The sequence below is a fragment of the Pinus tabuliformis genome, chromosome 2_2 (assembly GCF_031772625.1).
Source record: "Pinus tabuliformis cultivar Carrire ecotype Pingquan chromosome 2_2, CPIR1, whole genome shotgun sequence".
NCBI lineage: Eukaryota > Viridiplantae > Streptophyta > Pinopsida > Pinales > Pinaceae > Pinus > Pinus tabuliformis.
The window spans coordinates 80,093,611-80,114,598 of NC_142300.1; the positions used below are offsets into that span (position 1 = coordinate 80,093,611).

Sequence of the window (20,988 nt, forward strand, 5' to 3'; positions counted from 1 at the left end):
ACATTTTTTCCAGGATTTCTCCGCTTGTGCCTAAGGTGAAGAGGGTGGTTGTGGTAACAGTGGGCAATCTTCCCAAGTACCTCTACAGTTGCACTTCATTCAGGGACTTCAATAACTTTGAGGGATAGTCTGAGAGATAACACTCTGCAATATTGTATTTTCAAGTGCCTATTTTACAATAGTTAATGTATTCCTTCCATCATAAATTAGTTTAGTTTGTTCATTACCTTAGTTGAGGTGATCATTATGACATCAAAAACAATGTTAAATATGCCATACCAACTTTCAAGCATATAGAAAAATGCACACAATTCTGAATATCAAATAAGGCACACTTTCCAAATAAATATAAGCGCACAAACATAATGCGCACATATATACACAATGAAATTCAGGCTGTCAAGACAGTAAAAATGCAGATTTAACATCTTCTAGCGTTGAAGTTACAACTCATGTCGTGCCCTACTTATAAATTTTGGAATCATGAAGATCACATTAATTAATGCTATGATGATAAGATACGGTAACCATCCAAACATTTGCAAGTTTCCATCTCACAATCCAAAGCATTTTAGTTCAAAAACGCTCGGAAATGAGCAATCACAGAAAAGAAAATTCTCTCTGAGTGTTTTTTTCCTTCCATAATCAAGCTTGCAATCATTTTTCCTTAACAAACAAGCTCATCAAAGTTTGTTCAGATGTTAAGAAACCAAATTTGTGCCTCCACTACTTGATTCTCAGTATTTAATCTTGTAAGTCATTTTTCGAGTCAGTGAATTTCTTCAAGTCACAGAATTTGCCTTCGATGTGAACGACCAAGTTTATGTTTCTCCCATTCATGTGCTCCCTGAAGCACTTGATCTCTGCAAGCCTGTCCTAAAAACAATTAGAAAACATTTCAGAAACATCCAAATTACTGCACACCAACAACTTTAGCAAACAAACAAAGCATGAGTAAATTTCAGCTAACCTCACAGGAATGTATCCATAAATCTTGTACTTGCTCTGGATGCATAGAGTCACCTCTGGATTCCACATTTTCTTTTAAGCTTGTTTCACATGCGCGCTCAGACAAAAACCTTTTCACCACATCCATACTAATATTGACTACCATCATTTCCCAATGTTCAAGCGATTCAGCTGCAAGTTGAACAACTTTAACTCACTACCTTAGATGAAACAAGCATAAGACAATATAAATGAAAAGCATGTAAATTCTCTTCATGCACAATACTTTGTCTTACTACAATTTAAAAAACCATACCAACACAAAAAAGGCCATCCACATCAGACATCTCAACGGCAGGCTCAAAAAGTTCATAGTATCAGTCTAATTTGAATCTTGCCGCCTCCCACAGTGGCTAAAAGTGGCCATTTTGCACGTTCTTTTCCCTTTTAAGAGGTAGATAATTAAGGAAAACCTAATTTCCAGATGGTGAAGCCTTGGCACAAATTGAACACATGTATGAATCTCATTTCTAATGATAGATTGTACCAGGCTTTACTTGGACTCGCTACTCTGCCACTTCATATGAACTTGGTCAACAAAATCCTAGTATCTCTTGCAAATTGTGGAACAGGAAGTAGACTAACACTTCAACAAACCTCTTGAGAATCTCTGATTAACAAGTTTACTTCTTGCTTAAGCATTCCAATAACATTGTCAATGGATTCAACATACTTGTGGAATATGGTGAACTCTGAGCAATATCAAACTGAAGGGTTCAGAGAATACATGCAACTCTACTAGATCCTAAATCCAGCCATTTTAAGTTGGTCTGTCATCCACTCAGAAAATGCAACCAAAATGCTGCTTGGAAAAATGTTCTCCAGTGAAAATTAGTTGCTCCCTGTATCTGGTGAACTGCGTGCCAGTTGTGATTAAGAATCTGTTTCTACAAACACTCAACCAAGCCCATGCAGGAGTGGCTCTGCAAGGTTGTTCAGCCTATCACAAGTACACAAATTTAATTGACCGTCTTGCTATAAATTGGACAAAACATGTACTTTTCATGCAGCAGCATAGAATATACCTTTCCTGCAACTTTGATAGTCTATCTACCCAGTCACACATGAGTACAATTAAATTTTGCATATTTTATGTATCTTTTGGAAAATTGGTTGAGATATCAAATAGAACCAAGAAGGAGAAGCTTCCAAGGTCGAAAACATCTTGAAAAGTGCAACTAGGTTCAGTCTTCATAATGACGTGTAATTATGATTTTATGTAGAGAAGAAAATAAAAATATTTTCGTAATGCTTGTCTCATGGGTTTCATGAGCAAGGAATTTTATTTTTAGTTAAGGCTCCCATTGTGAGCCTTTAGGATGAGTCATCATGTCATAAAATTCTATTGAGTCAATGTCATGTATGGAAGACCCTTATTGGGCATGTTACATATGTATACAAGTCATTAAGAGACCCTCCAAGACCAAGCTCAAGCTCACCTTCAAGTTGGCCTAACGAAGACTCTAGAAAGAACATGTCGGCCTATAACTCAGTCAAGTCGAATTATTTCTCATGGGCAAACCACTATACATAGGCAGCCTGGCCTCCATTTCGAAACAAATAATTTCGGTCAAGGTCTGAAGCAAGAAGAAGTGCGAGAATCTCACGAGAGGAGCCTCCATCCAAGTGAAGAAGGGACTAGAAGCTGAGTCAATTTTTGATCTGTTTTAGGGCTATTTACTGTCACACATGCGAAGAGGAGAGGGATCATTTGCTGCAGGAGAAGCCGAGAATATTGCAGTCATCTCAGGTAACCAAATTAGGGAGAAGACGAGTCAAGAAGGAAGCCGAGTTGAAGAAAAGGGAGTCTACATCTAAAGCGAAGGAAACAATGGCACAAACTAGGAGGTGAAACTTCCCACGTGCTGCATCTAGGGCTTCTGAAAGAGGCCGAGAATTGCAGGAGGCCGAAATCTGAAGTGTAGCCAAGAAGGAAAGGAAAGTCAGTTCTTTGACCACCATTGACTAAGAAGCCTTGTGACTTGGTCTTGGAGAGGTGAATAGGTCAAGGGTCTTGGTCTTTGTATTCGTCAATTGAAGTCTCTATAAGAAGAAGGATCTATTTGGGTTTTCCTCTCAAGTTGGAGAGTTTTGGCCCTGGCTGATCACCTACATTTTGTGTCTCTTGTCTCTTTATTGTTTATGCTTTGGTAGTTGTTTGATGAAGAATAACACAATAGTAAAGAGAAGATTCCAATCTAAAGTAGTAAAAAGCATTCACAAGCAGTTATCATTATAGAAAAATCACCTAATCTTGATGCCCTAGATTTATCAACATGGTTTCAAAGCTAAGGTGACAAAGTCAAGAAAGGTCATCTTATCAAGGGGCACTCAAGGATCAAATCTCGAGAAAGATATCAAATCATATCTAAGAAGATCATCTTGGAGTCAAGATCTACAAAGAAGAATCAAAACCCTAGATCAAAGAAGAAGTCTACACCAGCAGAAGTCTTGGGATCCTTAAGTGATCAAAAGGACCACAAAGACCCTACTCAAGATGAAAGGACTTATAAATCAAGTTTCCTACTAAAGAAGCAAGATCAAGGGCGTTGTCATCATCTTCAGAGGTTATAAGGAAATTTCCTCTCGTTGAAGGAAGGACCTTACCATTGTAGAAGATCATCCAAGAAGCATCAAGAAGTCATCATTGATCATCATCAACAAGGACATCACCATCAAAGGATCTAAAGTGATCTCCCTCTTTGTAGGGTCAAGGATCATTCTTGAAGAGAAACATCTTATCAAGAAGAAGCTCTCTAGTAACTATATCATCATCAAAATTCAAGGAGGCAACAAGTGGAAGAAGCATCTTCACAAGTAAGTATATTTATGTCTGAATCTGTCAAAATGTCTTTTTGCAAGGAAAGCAACAAATTGGTTGGGGCTTCAAACTATCTTGCATGGAAGAAAAGGACAGATCTGAATCTCATTGAAAATGAGGTTATGGATCATGTCAAAAGATCTATCACCAAACCAGCGAAAGAAGATGCTCAAGCACTTGCAAAGTTTATGAAAGGGGAAGTGAGCTCTCAAAGGATTCTCATAGAATCCATCAAGGATCCCCTCATTCCATATGTATCTAAACTCGACACCTCAAAAGAAACATATGACAAATTGGTAGAGTTGTTTTCTATAAGCACTATAGGAGAAGTTATCTCTCTAAGGCAAGAACTCTACAAACTAAGGATATCAAAAGAAGGGATAGCCTCATACTTTATGAGGATATCTGAAATAAGGGATCCACTTCAAGATCTGGGTAAAATAATGTCTGACAAGTAGATGACCACTGTAGTACTAAATGCACTACCAGAGGAGTGGGGTAACTTTACTTCAAGTATTTGTGGGAAGAAAGATTACTCCATTCTAGGATCTATGGTCACTATGCAAGATTGAAGAAACCAAACTGAAGGCAAAAACTGATGTAGGATCCAATGAGCAAAATCAAGCATACACTGCTATGACAAAGAGAAGAGGAAATTCTGAAAAACTTTGGTCCTCAGAAAAAGAAGAACCTGGCAAAAGTTCAATGCTATGGATGTCAAAAATATGGGCATTACAAAAGAGATTGTTCTAAGCTCAAGAAAAACAATAATAAGAGAAGTAGAGAAGAAGCCCATATCACCGAAGAAGTCGAGGAAGCTGAAAAGAAGAAGTCCAAGAAAAAGGAAGTAAGAGATCTATACTATGATTGAGATAGTCTTCCTCACATAGTTCTTTTCAAGTTCTTGTTTTGTAAGATATGGCTATCATGATTCACAAAGGAAAATGATAGGATGCATCGTGGCATCATAGTAGCATTAAAAGCAAGAGCTTGTGACATCATCATAGAAAAGCATGAAAGATGGCTGAAATAGAAGTCTATGAAAGGATATAGCTCTTGGTAACCTCATTAGAAGCATAAGTGGCACTTATGGGAAAAGGAAGAAAAATTCATCTAGCACAAAGCTCATCATACATCAGTCAAAAAGAAACATCTGTTGGATGAGGATACTCAAGATCCTCTATTGGAATCTTCATCGGAAGGTTCACCAATCAAAAGGAAGCAAGTGTCTCATCAAGAATTCCAATTTGTGGGAATTCATGGGATGTTGGTATGATGACAAAAGAGGTGACACAGATCAAGGAATTGAAGTTCTTTCAAACAAGGAAGCTGCTGAGGGAAGTCTAAGATGGCCTAAAGGAAAATGAGGTATGTGTGCTTGTATTCAATATTATAGAGTCGTGTCATATGGTTGCAAGTAACATGGATAAATACTCTATCTCGAGAGCATGATCAAAAGAAAGGATCTCCACCTTTGAAAAGATGCAGGAAGACATGGGTCACACATTGTCTAGATGAAATCAACATAATATGTCCTCACATAAAATATTAGGTGGTTAACAAAATTAGAGGAACTATGACTGGAAGTTCCTAGAAGGAAATGTGTGAAGAAAGAAAGGAAGAGATCATGAAATATGCAACTATGGAAAAGGCAATCAACATCCGAGGACTAAGAGATTTGACTGGGATATCTCCATGAAAGATATGAAGACTTTGATGAAGTATGAAAAAGAAAGAGACCCTTGACAGTGTATATCTTTTGAGATGTGTCAATGTGTATGCAGGATGTTGATGCAAACAAGAAGATGTCATGATAAAAGACCATCACAAAGGTAACTTTGATTTAATGTTAATTCCTTATTTTTGAATGATATCTGGATGGGCTTATGCAGGGCTGCCAAGGGAAGAGCTATGGATATCTTCTACGACTGCTATCCATGCAGTAGGATAAAAGATCCTTAAGGAAACATGGCATGAAGAAGGCAACATAGCATGACAAAAGGCCAGATATGAAAGGAATAATGACATGACTAACTCATGGATGACAGTGATGGATGGTCTGTGCCCCACGAAGAAGTCCCAAAATATGAAGATACCTAAATAAGGAAAAGAAGTCCATGACATCGTGAGGAGTTCTTCAAGCAATTGATTGTCCCATCATCTCCACCTAAAGAGTTGTTGTAGGTCCCTAGTTAAGAGGGAGCCAGGAAACAAGTTTCTAACTTGGTAGAAACATGGAAGCGAATTCCTAATCCAAGAGGGAGCTTAGGTACATTCCCTCTGTAGGAATGAGTACATTCCTTCATTGGAATAGATAGTATCCTCCCTAATTAAAAGGGAGAGATATTCTTGTCTTCACTTGGGAAAACAGAATGGAGGATTGGGTAAACAACCGGCATCCGATGCTCTTTGAGGATGAGTTAGGGCATCCAAGATAAGAGTAGTCGTAGAGGATTGATATTCTTTGAGGACTGGGAATCCAAGATAAGAATAGTCCTGGTGGAACATACTCTAAGAGAACCTGGGTGGGGTATGTTCCAGGAGAGACAATGATGAGGGTGTCTATACATCATTGGTCTCGTCAGCATTGAGCTCTGATCTTGTGGAGAGATAGAGTTGTTAGTCAAGGCCTTACTATGTGACATGTTGGATGATATGATTGTACACAGATGGGTTACCAATCTGACTCTTCTTATGAGAATTCTTCAGATTGAGAATGTCCAAGTACCTTGTATGGATTATGAATGCCTCCCTAGTTAAGAGGGAGTGTTGAAAAGTGTAACTAGGTTTTGTTTTCATAATGACATGTGTAATTATGATTTCATGTAAATAAGAATATAAAATTATTTTCTAATGCTTGTCTCATGGGTTTCATGCACAAGGAATTTTATTTTTAGTTAAGGCTCCCATTGTGAGCCTTTAGGATGAGTCATCATGTCATAAAATTCTATTGAGTCAATGTCATGTATGGAAGACCCTTATTGGGCATGTTACATATTTATATAAGTCATTAAGAGACCCTCCAAGACCAAGCTCAAGCTCACCTTCAAGTTGGCCTAAGGAGGATTCTAGAAAGAACATGTCAGCCTATAACTCAGTCAAGTCGACTTATTTCTCATGTGAAAACCACTCTAAATAGGCAGCTCGGCCTCCATTTGGAAACAAAGAATTTCGGTCGAGGTTTGAAACAAGAAGAAGTGCGAGAAGTATAAGATCTTTACTATTGGTCTTCCTCACCTAAGTTCTTTTCAAGCTTATGTTGTAAAATATAACTATCATAGTAGGAATCATCAGAAGAATGATAGGATGCATCATGTTAGGAGATGGCATCATAGAAGCATATGATTGAAAGCAAGAGCTCGTGACATCATCATAAGATGCATGAAAGATAGCTGAAATAGAAGTTTATCGTTGTCATCTATAGAAAGATGTAGCTCTTGGTAACCTCACAGTACTTATCAGAAAAAGAAATTCATCTAGCATAGAGCTCATCATACATCATTCAAAAGGAGCATTTCAAGACCCCCTGTTGGAATCTTCATTGGAAGGTTCTCCTATTAGAAGAAGCGTCTTGCCTGGAATTCCAACCTATATGGGATTCATCGAATGATGGTATGATGTCGAAAGAAGTGAAGCAGGTCAAGGAATTGAAGTTCTTTCAATCAAGGAAGCTGTTGAAAGAAGTCTAGATGACCTAAAAGGATAATGAGGTATGTATGCTTGTATTTGATAAAATAGAGTCATGTCATATGGTTGCAAGTAACATGGATAAATGCTCTATCTCGAGAGCATGATCAAAAGATAGGATCTCCTCTTTTGAAAGGATGCAGGAAGGCATGGGTCACACATTGACTAGATGAAATCAACATAATATGTCCTCATATGAAATATGAGGTGGTTGACTAAAATTGGAGGAACTCTGATTGGAAGTTCCTGGAAAAGAAATGTGTGAAGAAAGAAAGGAAGAGATCATGAAATATGCAACTATGGAAGAGGAAATCAACATCCAAGGACTGAAAGATTTGACTATGATATCTCCATGAAAGATATGAAGACCCTGATGAAGTCTGAAAAAGAAAGAGACCCTTGACAGCATATATCTTTTGGAGATGTGTCAATATGTATGCAGGATGTTGATGCTCACAGGAAGATGTCATGATGAAAGACCATCACAAAGGTAACTTTGATTTAATGTTCATTTCTTATTTTAAATAATATCTGGATGGTCTTATGCAGGGTTGCTAAGGAAAGAGTTGTGGATGTCTTCCGCAATTGATGCCCATATCGTAGGATGAAAGACCCTTAGGAAAACATGGCATGAAGAAGGCAGCATGGCATGAAGGAAGACCAGATATGGACTACTGGATCACTTTCCAATGAAAGGAATAATGATATGACTGACTCATGGATGAAAGTGATGGATGGTCTATGCCCTACGAAGAAGTTCTGAAAGATGTAGAATCTATGATGAAGAAGAAATTCATGACATCAAAGGAAGGAGTTCTACAAGCAGCTGGTTGTCCCATGATCTCCACCTAAAGTGTTGTTGGAAGCAAGTCCCTGGTCAAGAGGGAGCTTGGACAAGTCCCTGATTAAGGGGGAGCTTGGGTGCATTCCTTTTACGGAATGGGTTGGTCATCCCTGGTTAAGAGGGAGTGACAGATATGGTTCTCTACTTCATGTGTCATGCACTAGACCAGGACTAACAGCCGTAAGTCTTAGTGAAGGCCATGAGGAGAGATAGACACATCATTCTTGTCTTCACCTGGGAAGATAAAATGGAGGATTGGGTAAGCATTTGGCATCCGATACTCTTTGAGGATGTGGTAGGGCATCCAAGATAAGAGTAAGTCGTGGAGGACCGATATTCTTTGAGGACTGGGAATCCAAGATAAGAATAGTCCTAGTGGAACATACTTTGAGAGAACCCAGGTGGGGTATGTTCCGAGAGAGACAATGATGAGGGTGTCTATAAATCATTGGTCTCGCCAGCATTGTGCTCTGATCTTGTGGAGAGATAGAGTTGTTAGTCAAGGCCTTGCTATGTGACAATGTTGGATGATATGATGCTATACAGATGGGTTACCAATTCGACTCTTCGTATAAGAATTCTTCAAATTGAAAATGTCCAAGTACCTTGTATGGATTATGAATACCTACCTAGTTAAGAGGGAGTGTTGAAAATGTAACCAGGTTCGGTCTTCATAATGACATTTGTAATTATGATTTTATTTAATTGATGTAAAGAAGAAAATAAATTTATTTTTGTAATGCTTGAATCATGGGTTTCATGATCAAGGAATTTTATTTTTAGTTGAAACTCCCATTGCGAGCTATTAGGTTGGTCATCAAGTCACAAAGTCTAGTAAAGTCAATGTCAAGGATTCAAGACCCATTTGGGCATGTAATTCATTATAAAAGAAAATTTGTTAATCCTCCAAGACCATGTCACAAGCTATCCTTGAAGTCAGCCTAAGGATGATTCTAGAAAAGGCATGTCAGCCTTGTCACAAGGAGAAGTCGGCTTATTTTGATGAATAAACCACTATATATAGGGCATCTCGGCCTCACCTAGGATAGAATTCGGTCAAGCATCGAAGACAAGATCAGAAGCATGAAAATCACAAGAAGAACATCTTCCTAACCAGCGAAAAGGAAGAGATGAGGAGCGCAGATCGATGGGCATTGGTTTTGGGTTAATCTCCTCGCATGTGTGGCAGAAACTAGGGTTTTTGCAGCAATAACATATCAGTCCTTAAGAAAGTCATCAAAAGGGTCTCCATTCCAGCTCCCTTGCTAGCCAAGATCACCAAGAGAAGTCTTCAAGTAAAGAGGAGGAAAGCATCCCTAAACTCGCTCCCTCACCTCCCACGTGTGAAATTGCAGGTATGTGGAAAGGAACCAAAATTTCAGGGTAGCCGAGAATTGCAGTGCATGAAGGCAGTTTGACTTGTGTTGACTTGGGCAAGAAGAAGAAGCAGTGAAGAAGGATCTTGTGACTTGGTCTTGGAGAGGTTGTTGTGTCAAGGGTCTTGGTCTTGGTATTCGTCAATTGAAGTCTCTATAAGAAGAAGAATTTGTTTTGGGTTTTCCTCTCAAGTTGGAGAGGTTTTGGCCCTGGTTGATCACCTACATTCTGTGTCTCTTGTCTCTTTATTGTTTATGCTTTGGTAGTTGTTTGATGAAGAAGAATACTATAATAATATAACTAAAGAAAAGATTCTAATCTAAAGAAGTAAAAAGCATTCACAGATAGTTATCATCAAAGAGAAATCTCCTAATCCTAATGCCCTAGATTTTTCAATAGAATGTGTCGAATAAAGCGGCGAACAAGCTTCCATCTGCTACTTCCTTTGCAAGTTTGGAAATGATCTTCAATATGTTGTTCTTGCTAAAGATAGCAAAATTTTCAAGAATCTTGAAACCCTTCCTTATAACCCTTGCTATAGTACCAACAAAGATGTGATCTTAAGTCTCCTTCTTGCACCTTAGTTCTAATACCATGTTGGAAAATATGGAGACTCGCATATTATAACTTATTTTCCTTAGCTTGATAATTACTTCTGATGTTAGACGTTATTTGATTACTTCTTTAATTATATTCATCAAGCAATTACCAAAAAGAAGGAGATCACCAAGAGACAAAGTACTCAAGATATAGGCTCCAAGCCAGGGCAAAACCCCTCCAAGGGGAAAACTCGCAAAATGCTTCTATTCTTCTTTAGAATCTGCTTACAAACGAGATTTCCAAGACCCAAGTCAACCCCCAGCAAGATCTTCCTTGAGACAGCGTCCAGTACCTCAATACTGCTACAACATTACTACAACTTCGACCCCAACTATAGAATTTCAGCCTTGAAACTTTGACCCCCTGCAACTGCTTCAAAATTTTGTCTTCTTGTAGCTGGCAGCGTCACAAGCCTTAGCGAGACAGAGAGAAAGATAACCCTTGACGAACTTCGACTTCTACTCCTCTTCTTCGTCCTCCGGCTACTCTTCTTCAGCTTCACTATTGCAAATCAAACTAGCTTGAGATGAGTGTCCAAATGAGGTCGAGCTTCCTTTTATTTATAGTCTTTCTTGAGGGTCGAATGGCCCTCCCTTAGGCCAACTTGGTCTTGGACTTATCCATGACTTTTACATGATAAAATAAATATTTTCTTCATTACAATGAGTCCAAATGGGACTGTGACACATGACCAATATTATTCTTTATTCTAGAAAGACATAGAAGACCTAAAAGCACAAAGAACATGCTTTTGACTCAAACTTGAGTATGAAACCCATACTCCAAAAATAAAATATAATTTCTCTTTCTTTCATTTTTCTTTCTTTATAAAGAATATACAATGTCATGACTACAATTACATCATAATGAAGATCGAACATATTCACAATTATCAACAAAGTGGCAATGGGCAATGTAGGAGTTGTGAACAACTCACAAGAAGATCCTATGAGTTGGATTCGTTGATGGACTAATGCGCAGCTAGAGGGCAAATTGGAGAGTTGTGTTCAGTGACCTAAAGGAGCAAGATTCATTGATAGAGGCGGATTGGTGCTACTATAGATTGGGCGTAGAAGGACCAGCAGATTTTTTCAGGGTACGACCAAGTGGAGTTGTGATGGTGCACTACATCATCTAGTAGGTCAATTGTATCTTGTTTAGGTTAGATTAGTTGTCATAATTATTGACACCAAACCTTAGTTTGTATTATTGTATCAGTGATTGTATGAGGGCCATGATCCCTGGTAAGGGAGCCCTAGACAGTTGTATTACAGATTGATATTACAACGAAGTTGGGTTATTGAAAAATTGTAAAAAGTTATCTATTTGTGCACATGTTGATTTACTATTGTATTTATTCTGTTGTGTAAAGTAGTTTGTTGTGGCATTTGAGTTGGTTGTGTCAGAGATTCTAAGACCCTAACCTAGATTCTCCAATGCCATGGAAAAACAACACAGCTTCACATTATATAACTTGGATCAATTGCAGACCTTGATTGGGCTCGCACTTCTGGTCATACCTCAAAGAATAAGGCATGTATTTCTTCTCCACAACTCAGACTTCAGACCCCTTAAATGTATGCTATGGACCTTGAACTAAGCCCAGAATAGTGCTTAGAAGTTTGAACCTGAATTGGATTCTAGATCATGCAACATAGAGAACTCGACCCATCATCATGTACTCAAATTCTAACCGCAAACTTCAAATTGCTCTTCAATCCATAGATCTGATACCATGTTGAGAAACCAAGTGTAAAAAAGGAAAGCACTTAATTTCTCTTTCTTAGTAATTACTTTGAAAAATTATTGTTCTTTTAGTCTTTACTTATTCTTCATCAAAAAATTACACTTCTACTCAACCATTCAAAAATAGAGATCACAATGCACAAGAGACAAGACACAATTTTACCCTGGGAAAACCCACAATGGGAAAAACCCAGCGATCCTTTCCTTATAAAATCAAATCAAAATGAGAGATATCGAAGCCAAGAACCAAAGTTAAATTGCCACTAAGATACCAAGTCAAACCCTCCAAGTCACCTCCAAAGGTCAAAGTCAACATTGGTCAAATCTACTCCAATCTAGTCAAACTCAGAAAAATTTGGTCCTGAAACTAGGGCCGAAATTCAGCTTGCAATCACCTCAGAAGAAACTCGGCCTAATCACAGAAATTCATCCTTCACAGGTGCGCACTGGTAAAAGTCAAAAACTCAGTCAAAGATGTTAATTTCTTCTTGCTTTGACTTGCTTCTTTTCCTCCTTTGATTCGTCCATTTGCCTTCTTCACTAGGTGCAAAAGATACTTGTTGTGTGTTGAAATGAATGATCTCCAAATGGGTCAAATGGTCTTTCTTTTAAATGTCCAAATGGGACATGATACAAATAATTTTTCTTTTGTCCCAAAAATAAATTCTTTTCGTCTCTAGCATGAAGAACATGCTTGACAAATCATAATAAATACATCAATGATAACTATACATTATGAAGACCAAACCTAGTTACAATTTCAACAATTGGTTGTCCAAATGGGTGTCCTTTAACTGGGCCGACTTGAGCACTTGAAGGCAGGGGGACTTGAGTAGGAGAAGGCCAACTTCATCTTTTGGAGCCAAAAATTTAACTTTTACAAATTCAAATTTTTCTCTTTTTCAACCGACATGAAGAACATGTCTTTTTAATATTTTCTTTCAGACTCTAGCATGAAGAACATGCTTACAAATACATCTAGGACCAAAAATACTAATTACAAAGACCAACCATAGTTACAAAATTCAACATTCCCTTTTAACTAGGGCAATACTCATAATACTATCTAGATGTTCTCTCGTTGACAAAATTTCTCTATGAAAAGGTTATAACAGAATCATCATTGACCTTATCAGCATCCTTGACATAGGGTAAATCTTCAGCATCTCTGGCATCATCATCATCTTCTAGTCAGCATCTCTGACATCATCAACATCATCTATTCAACATTTCTGACATCATTATCAATATCAGCATCAACTAGTTGGAATCTATGACATTAGCAATATCAACTAGTAGCCACAATTGTTTGGTACTGCTGACCCATAATCCTAGTTAGTACTCCTGACACGTGGCATAACATTTAGCATCATCTAGTCATCATAAATTTGGTCGGAACCGTTGACCCATATTGGTCGGTACTCTTTACCTAGACTAGTCTTGGTTCACCATCCTAGTCAATCTGTTCGACTTGTGGTGACACTTCAAAGGCCACACTTTATCTGAGCAACTAGGCTTGATGCTAAATGAGTTCCTCATCCAACCTGGAGAGACTGTACCTGATGCTTAAAGCCATGCACTCAACTGAGTGATCCTGGGATTCTAAGACTATTTTCCCAACTGGTCAACATCTTTGACACAGAGGAAAATAGCTTTCCTCTGTTGGACCATTTTCCCCAACTGGTCAACATATTTGACATAGGGAGAACAATTGTCCATGATGCTATTATATCAACACTCTCCCTCACTAAGAGGTATAGGACCATGATTGTCCTCTGATGTTGTTGTATCATCACTCCCTCCCTCTCTATCACTGGCCATTCATCAAGCTAAACGTTGGACATAAAAGGTGTCCATTTATACATGTGTCTGCTGCCCTAATTAAGCCGGCCTAATTAAAAGACACTTAGGTATGATTAATGTAGCAAACTTTTGAGCAGCTTGTATGAATGTTGACTTGGTTGAAGACACATGTTTCAAGTATTTATTAGAAGAATTAAGACAAGCATTAGACTAACTTCACTTGGCATATTCAAGTTGAAGAAGTGCATATTGTTACATCTTTAGGGCATCTAAGGTACATGTATTCAAAATCTCTTGAAATTATCACTTTGCAAAGACTCTGACAAGAAGAGTTTTTGCAGTAAAGATCTCATCATTCCTACAGTAATAAGGGCTTTCATTAGATTCACTGTCTTCAACAATTATCTCATCGCCATTTAGCAATATTATTACAATAAGGGTTTTGTCATTATTCAAATTATATAATTATAGCAGTCTTGTCATCTTACAGTGGGTCTTAAATGAGTCACCTGTCTTAAGTAAATTACAACAAGGTTTCAACATCTAAAATCAGAGTTTTAAAGGTGTAAGGTATTTTTTTTTGTTGTCACTATTTAAGAAGTCTAACTGTCAAGGTTTCATTGTTGGGATTTCATTGTTATATCAGTGCAAAGGGCTATTCATTGTAAGTGGGTCATTGCCCCTAGTACGGGAGCCCGCAATAGTTTGTAGAAGTCTATTAATTGTAAGTGGGTCCTTGCCCCTAGTACACGAGCCCACAATAGTTGTCAAATTCATTAAAAGTTTCAAGGTGGTTGGGTGGCGCTAGGCAAGCAGTTGAAGTCACCTTCAGGGTGTAGCCTAAAACACTTCAGGGTGGTAGGTTCTTGCTAGTGCAAGTTGGAGTTTGCAAGGTTGTTGGAGCATCCTTTCAGCAAAAGTTGATAAAACCAGGGTGTTGGAGCATCCTTCCAGTTGGAGCTAGAAAATTGAATGCTTTTCTAGAGTACTAGGGAGTTGGGGCTTCCCTTTTTAGTTGGAGCTAAAGCATTTTATGTACTCACAAAATTATTAGAAAAGTGTTCAGTGGTTTTTCTCCCAGAAGGGTTTCCACCTAAAAACTTCTTGTGCATTGTTCTCTTGATGTGTTGATGTTTTATATGTTGTTAATGCTCTGAAAAGTTTAATAGGTTATTGATTGATAAGAAATATTGATTGACCCCTCTCTCAGTATTTCCAGCATATTTATAAATCACTCCATCCTAGAGTACGAAATATGACTCCTCACATGCATGTTTATAGATCACTACATCTTGGAGTAGGTGATGTGACTCCTCACATGCACGTCTATAGATCACTCCATCCTGGAGTAGGCAATGTGAGTATTTTGGGCCATTTACCCCTGGGCAAATCAGTATGACCCGGCCAAAGTCCTTTATTGCTCCTTAGGTAAATGTATTAATCTCCTTTAGACAAATCAACATGACCCAACCAAAGTCCTTCATGGATTCTCATGAGAGGATCTTCCCTTGGACCATTAACCCATGGCCAAATCAAGATGGCTCATCCAAAGTCCTTTATGGCTTCTCAGGTGAATTTCATCTATCTCCTCCAATCAAATTAGCATGACCCAACCAAGTCTTTCTAGCTTCTCAGGAGAAGATCTATCCAATTCTGCAATTGCCCTAGGCCATTCACCCCTGATCAAATTAGCATGACTCAACCAAAGTCCTTTATGGCTTCTCAAGGGAATGTATTAATCTCCTCTGGTCAAATTAACATGACCTAGACAAGTATGTATGGCTTCTCAGGAGATGGTCTACCCAATCCAACAAAGGCATCAACACTCCCTCTCAACGAGGGAGACATTCTGCATCGCGCCAAGCTTGTCTCTGAATTATACAAACTTCGCTCTAGACAGAGGCTTGGTGAGAATGCCCGCAATTTGCTCGACTGTGGATATGTATTGGAGATTCATTGCTTCCCTCTACACAATGTCTCAGATGAAGTGACCTAATCAAATAGTCCTCCAAGAGGCCTTTGAAGCCCCATTGCTTCATGACTTGCAACACTAGTTGTGATATACTCCGCCTATGTTGTACTAAGTGCCACAAAAATTTGCTTCCCACTAAACCAGTATATCATAGTTGATCCCAAGTTGAAGCAGCACCCCGAGGGGTTTTTCTATCTTTTGCACTCCTAGGCAAATTTGAATCCATATATCCTTGCAGCCTCACTTCACCATCTAAGACATTTCAAACGATATCCAATTGTACCACGCTAGTAGCTCAATACATGATTTGTTGCATGCCTCAGCTCAACCATAAACTGAAAAAACTTCCTTCACTAGATCCATCACCATCACTGCTTTATGGTTACCCTGACTAAGTGCTCCCTCTGACACTAAAGCAGATCCTCCAGTGATAAACTTGGCTACTCCATTTGTCATGGAAACAAATACTCATGCCATTGTTGCTCAATCTGTCACTGAAGCATACTTTTTTGTCATGGCTTGGTCCCTTCATAAAAGGCATACAGCTCCTAGAGACCTCTTGTCTCTAAGCATCTTATCTAACAATATCAACCCATGACATCCTCTTGGAAAGTTTCTCCTTCCACTTTGAATAACTATCTTCTTTCTCGGAACTAGAAGCTCTTGCAGTCATTTGGCACAGTCTTGGATATCCTAACAATCTGTACAATCCTCCCTCTCGAACATCAATCACTCTTGTTGAGTCTATGCTCAAGCCTAAGAACTTGACCATCTAGCGACTGGAGCAAAAATCTCCTCATATTCCACTCCCTCTTTCTAAGAGAAACCTCTTTCCACCTACTTTGCTTTGTACTTCTCGATGTTGTCATCTACTGCATGAATCATTGCTTTGGCAGTCTCCATAATTATTCCTTTCTACAAAACTCCACTTAAGAGGCCATGGAAAAAAAAAATATATAACCAAGCAACATACAAGGACAAGACGCTGACCAAAAAATAAAAAATAATAATAATCAAGAAAAAAATATGTACTTATCTCTTGATTAAGGAAGGCGACTTCTTAATTTGGCAACTTAGGGACAAATTCCCTCCTTTGGAAAGCCTTCCTCATCCAGAGAACACCCTCTTTACCCTTGGAAAAAATTAGTTTGGTCAAAGAAAAATATATTTTATATGTGAAAACCCACATGTGCACAAAAGTACCGGTTGGCTTTAAAGACAAATTGGGTCTCCTCCAACGCCTATAAGTATACCTCATGTCACATCATTTGGAGGCATCATCTCACACATCTTCTTCTTCTTCTTGGAGGTTCGTACAACCTGAAAATTGCAGGTCTCTTTCACACGTGCGAGTAGGGGAGAGAGAGAACTTCAGAAGGGTCGAAATTTGTCTTTGACTAGCATTGACTTTTTGTAGTTTGGGCATACTTTGACTTGATTTGACTTCTGATTTGGATCTATTCTTGGAGGTCACATTCTTTGGCATAGAGCTCAAGGTTTTTTCGGCACTTTGACTACAATTGACTGCCGACTTTCTCTCTCTGTTGACCAAGTTTGACCGAGTTTTTCCGGGTTGTTTTCACTAAGGTTTGACCTGCTTAGTGTTGAAGAATGTTAAACTAGTGTCGATCTTCATAATTGTATTTGTCAAAAGAAATTTTATTGTTAAAGAAATTGACACATTAAAGCATAGTTTTCATGTTTGGGTCAATGATTTCTAGGTCAAAGCCTCCATTGAAGGTTTCTAGGTTTTGTCTTGAGTCAATAGAGTTGTTCTCATTTTTATTAGACCCTTTGTGGACTTTTGTATCATGCAAAAAGAATTATTTTTTAGTCAAATGAGTCATTTGTCACCTCCACACCAAGTCAATTCTATCCTCATGAAGTCAACCTAGATTAGGGCTATTTGACCCAACAAAAAGGCTATATATAAAGGCAGCTCCACTCATTTGAAGCACACACTCCACAAGTTCAATCTACAAGAGAAAGAAGTAGCAAAGAAGAGAAAAGTTAAAGGAGACAAAAGAAACAAGATGGGAAGACGAAAATTGAGTTCTTGGGCATCTCTCTCTCACACGTGAAGTTTTTGAGCTGAAATTGGGGCCGAAATTTCTGAACTTACTGCAGGTCTGAAATATTGTTGTTGGGGGCCGAATATTCTATAGTTGGGGGCCGAATTTCTAGATTGAAGTTGCATCTGAGAAGCTGACACTTGGAGACTTTGGCAGGGACCATCTACTAGAAGGAAGGGTTGACTTGGTGACTGGAGGACGTCTTTTTCTAGGTCTAAAGGGTCTTGGATTGTCTCATATTTATTTGAATCTACTAGTGGAAGAGTTGGGCTGTGTTTTCCCCTTGGAGGAGTTTTGACTTCGTTGAGTGCCTACATCTTGTGTCTCTTGTTCTTGTGGTCTTCATATACATTTAATTTGGTAATTGCTTGATGAAAGATAAACTCACAAAGAAGTAAAAGAAGTCAACATAAATCACAAGTAATTATCAAGAAAGAGGAATCAAACCCTAATTCCTATAAGAATTGATTTCTCAACATGGTATCAGAGCTAAGGTGAAAGAAGAACTAGTTGAAGATCACTTTGTTGGCTATCAATTGAAAAAAGGAAAATCAATGTTGGAAGGAAAGGTTACTCCCTCAATGGCAAGTTATTTGAAGATAAGACTCAATATCGTCAAAATTGCAGGAAGATGGGTTGGAAGGTTCATCTACAATCTATCTAGGAGAGTCAAGAGTGAAAGATTCTTGGTTGCACTTACAAGTACACTTGATGAAGATAATGCATGGATCATTGATAGTGGAGCCTCAAGACATATGACACAAGAAAGTGGACAACTTCATACTCTATCTAGAGAATCATCATCACATGCAATGGAGCTAGCAGACAACAACAACTATGCAGTCAAGGGCCTTGGATCTACATCATTGAAGATGGAAAGTGGAGCAAAGTTATAGCTCAACAACATCCTCTATGTCTCAAGTTTGAAAAAGAATTTACTTTCCATTCTTGTTTAGAAGATAAAGGAGATAGGTTTGCTTTTGTAAATGGTAAAGTTTTGGTTTGCGCAGTGTTGCGGGGGAGCCCCCCCCCCTTGATCTCGCTCCCAATCCGCGCTCCTAGCAGGAGCGACTCAGGAGCGGGTCGGGAGCGCGCTCCCTAAAAAAACTTTCACTCCCTGCCTTTTCGAGAGTGTTTTGCAATATTTTTTTTGTAGTAATGTTCGAAATGCAATTTTTTTTTAAAGAAACAAATAATTTTTTAGTGGGGCAGCTTAATGATCAAGTCTATGTCCCTAGTATTGATATGTTATTCATGGTAATGTTAAATTCTTAAAGTAAAAGTGACATTCTCCTTAATCTTCATTTTCATCCTTTTACTTAAATTTTTAACATTACCATGAAATGACTCGGGATGTTTGAGAGTGGCTCCAGCCTCATTGGATTTCATATGGAGAAAGTAGAATTTTAGATTTCATTCAAAATCCAGCAGACTTATCCGTTTTTCAAGATTTCAAGATTGGGGAATTGCAATGTTTCCATTGAATTTTGTCATGTATTAGGGTATGGAACTCGTATTTAATCAAGAGCACCAATCCCTCTATGTACCTTGATGTTAGTGACATTGGTTGTTGAACTCCTCTATCATGACCCTCCTAAAAATGTACGCATCACTCAAACAAAATGTTGACTTGACATGCTATGCATTTTCTACCTTATGTTAATGCTTTGAGGGTGATATTAATGACAAAGATCCCTATACAGATACAGAGGTAATGACAAAAATAGCTCTGGATATTAATGCTTAGAGGGTGATATTAATGACAAAGATCCTGATTTTCCAACAAGACTAAAAAATTAGACATTTCTCGTGGTGGCAACAGGCCCAAGCATAAGAAATAGATAATAGATTTACTTCTCTTTTCTAGTTTCTAATAGTTTTTATAACTATTGACTCTTTCATATTTATTATGATATTTTTTTAAACAATATATGACAATTTAAGTTTGAAGTTGGCAATTATAACTCATTAGTAATGAATTATGAATATGATGCTTCATGAAAGTTGAAAGTTGTTTCATTTCATTTCATTTCATGTTAGATATTATTTGTTGTAATGGTTACACTTAGCTTACAAGTACAACTTTGGTGATCAATGATGATAAATGTTATATTTTGAAAGCTTGAAAGCTTGAAACTTTAAGATTGATGAATCATGAGACTCAATATGTTGTATGTTGCTATGTTACTAACTTGTGGACGTGGTTGATGAAGATTATAACTTCTAGATGATTGTTGTTATATGGTTCAATCTATGTTTTTTTATGTTTTTTATATCTAATTCATTATTCTACATGTTTTTGTTGACATATATGTATCAAAATATAAATAAATAAATAAATATATATATATATATAAAACGCTCCGAGATTCGCTCCCAAACCGGTAGCTTCTGAAAATGTCGCTCTCGCTCCCATTTGCGCTCCCACTCCCCGCTCCCAAGTAACACTGGGTTTGCGGAAAGGATTCAAGCATTAAAAAGGCAAAAGTTATTGGAGTTTGTGAAGGAAGACTATATAGAGTTATAACACCATCTCCTTAAGCCCTAGTTCACATGGAGATCAATCCTATCAAACTTTGGCATAGAAGATATGGACATATTCATTACAAGATAATACCCTCTCTAAGTCAAATGGTAAAGGGCATCCCCAACATCAAGGAAGACCATGAAGGAGTATGCAAGGGATGTGCTTTGGGAAAGAACACTAGGAAACCTTTTACAAGCAGTGACACAAGGTCTAAGGAGATATTAGACCTCATTCATTCTGATGTTTGTGGGCCCATGTCTAATAAATCTCTTGGAGGCCATCTTTACTATGTGACCTTCATTGATGATCACTCTAGAAAGACATGGCTCTATCTTCTAAGGACAAAAGACGAAGTAGTTGAAAATTTCAAGGAATTGAGATCCGAAGTTGAAACCTTAACTGAAAGAAAGATAAAGACTTTGAGATCCGACAATGGAGGTGAATACACTTCAAAGAACTTATAGCATATTGTAAAGAAGCAAGTATTAAGAGGGAGCTCATTGTTCCCTACAACCCCAAACAAAATGGAGT

General features: G+C 38.1%; 1 protein-coding gene across 4 annotated transcripts in view; it reads right to left on the bottom strand.

Moving 5' to 3' along the window:
• Positions 1 to 343: 343 nt before the first annotated feature.
• Positions 344 to 20,988, bottom strand: part of LOC149191536 (tRNA dimethylallyltransferase 2-like) — a 207,187-nt gene continuing 186,542 nt past the window's right edge. For 2 of the 4 annotated variants that reach the window (XM_089404316.1, XM_089404317.1), the window contains exons 11-12: positions 971 to 1,140; positions 344 to 876 (exon numbers count right to left, since the gene is read on the bottom strand). In XM_089404316.1, coding sequence (XP_089260442.1) covers positions 745 to 876; positions 971 to 1,140 — 302 coding nt within the window. In that variant the 3' untranslated portion in view covers positions 344 to 744. The remainder of the gene's footprint in view (positions 877 to 970; positions 1,141 to 20,988) is intronic. The other 2 variants (XM_089404318.1, XM_089404319.1) reach the window with 1 other exon arrangement.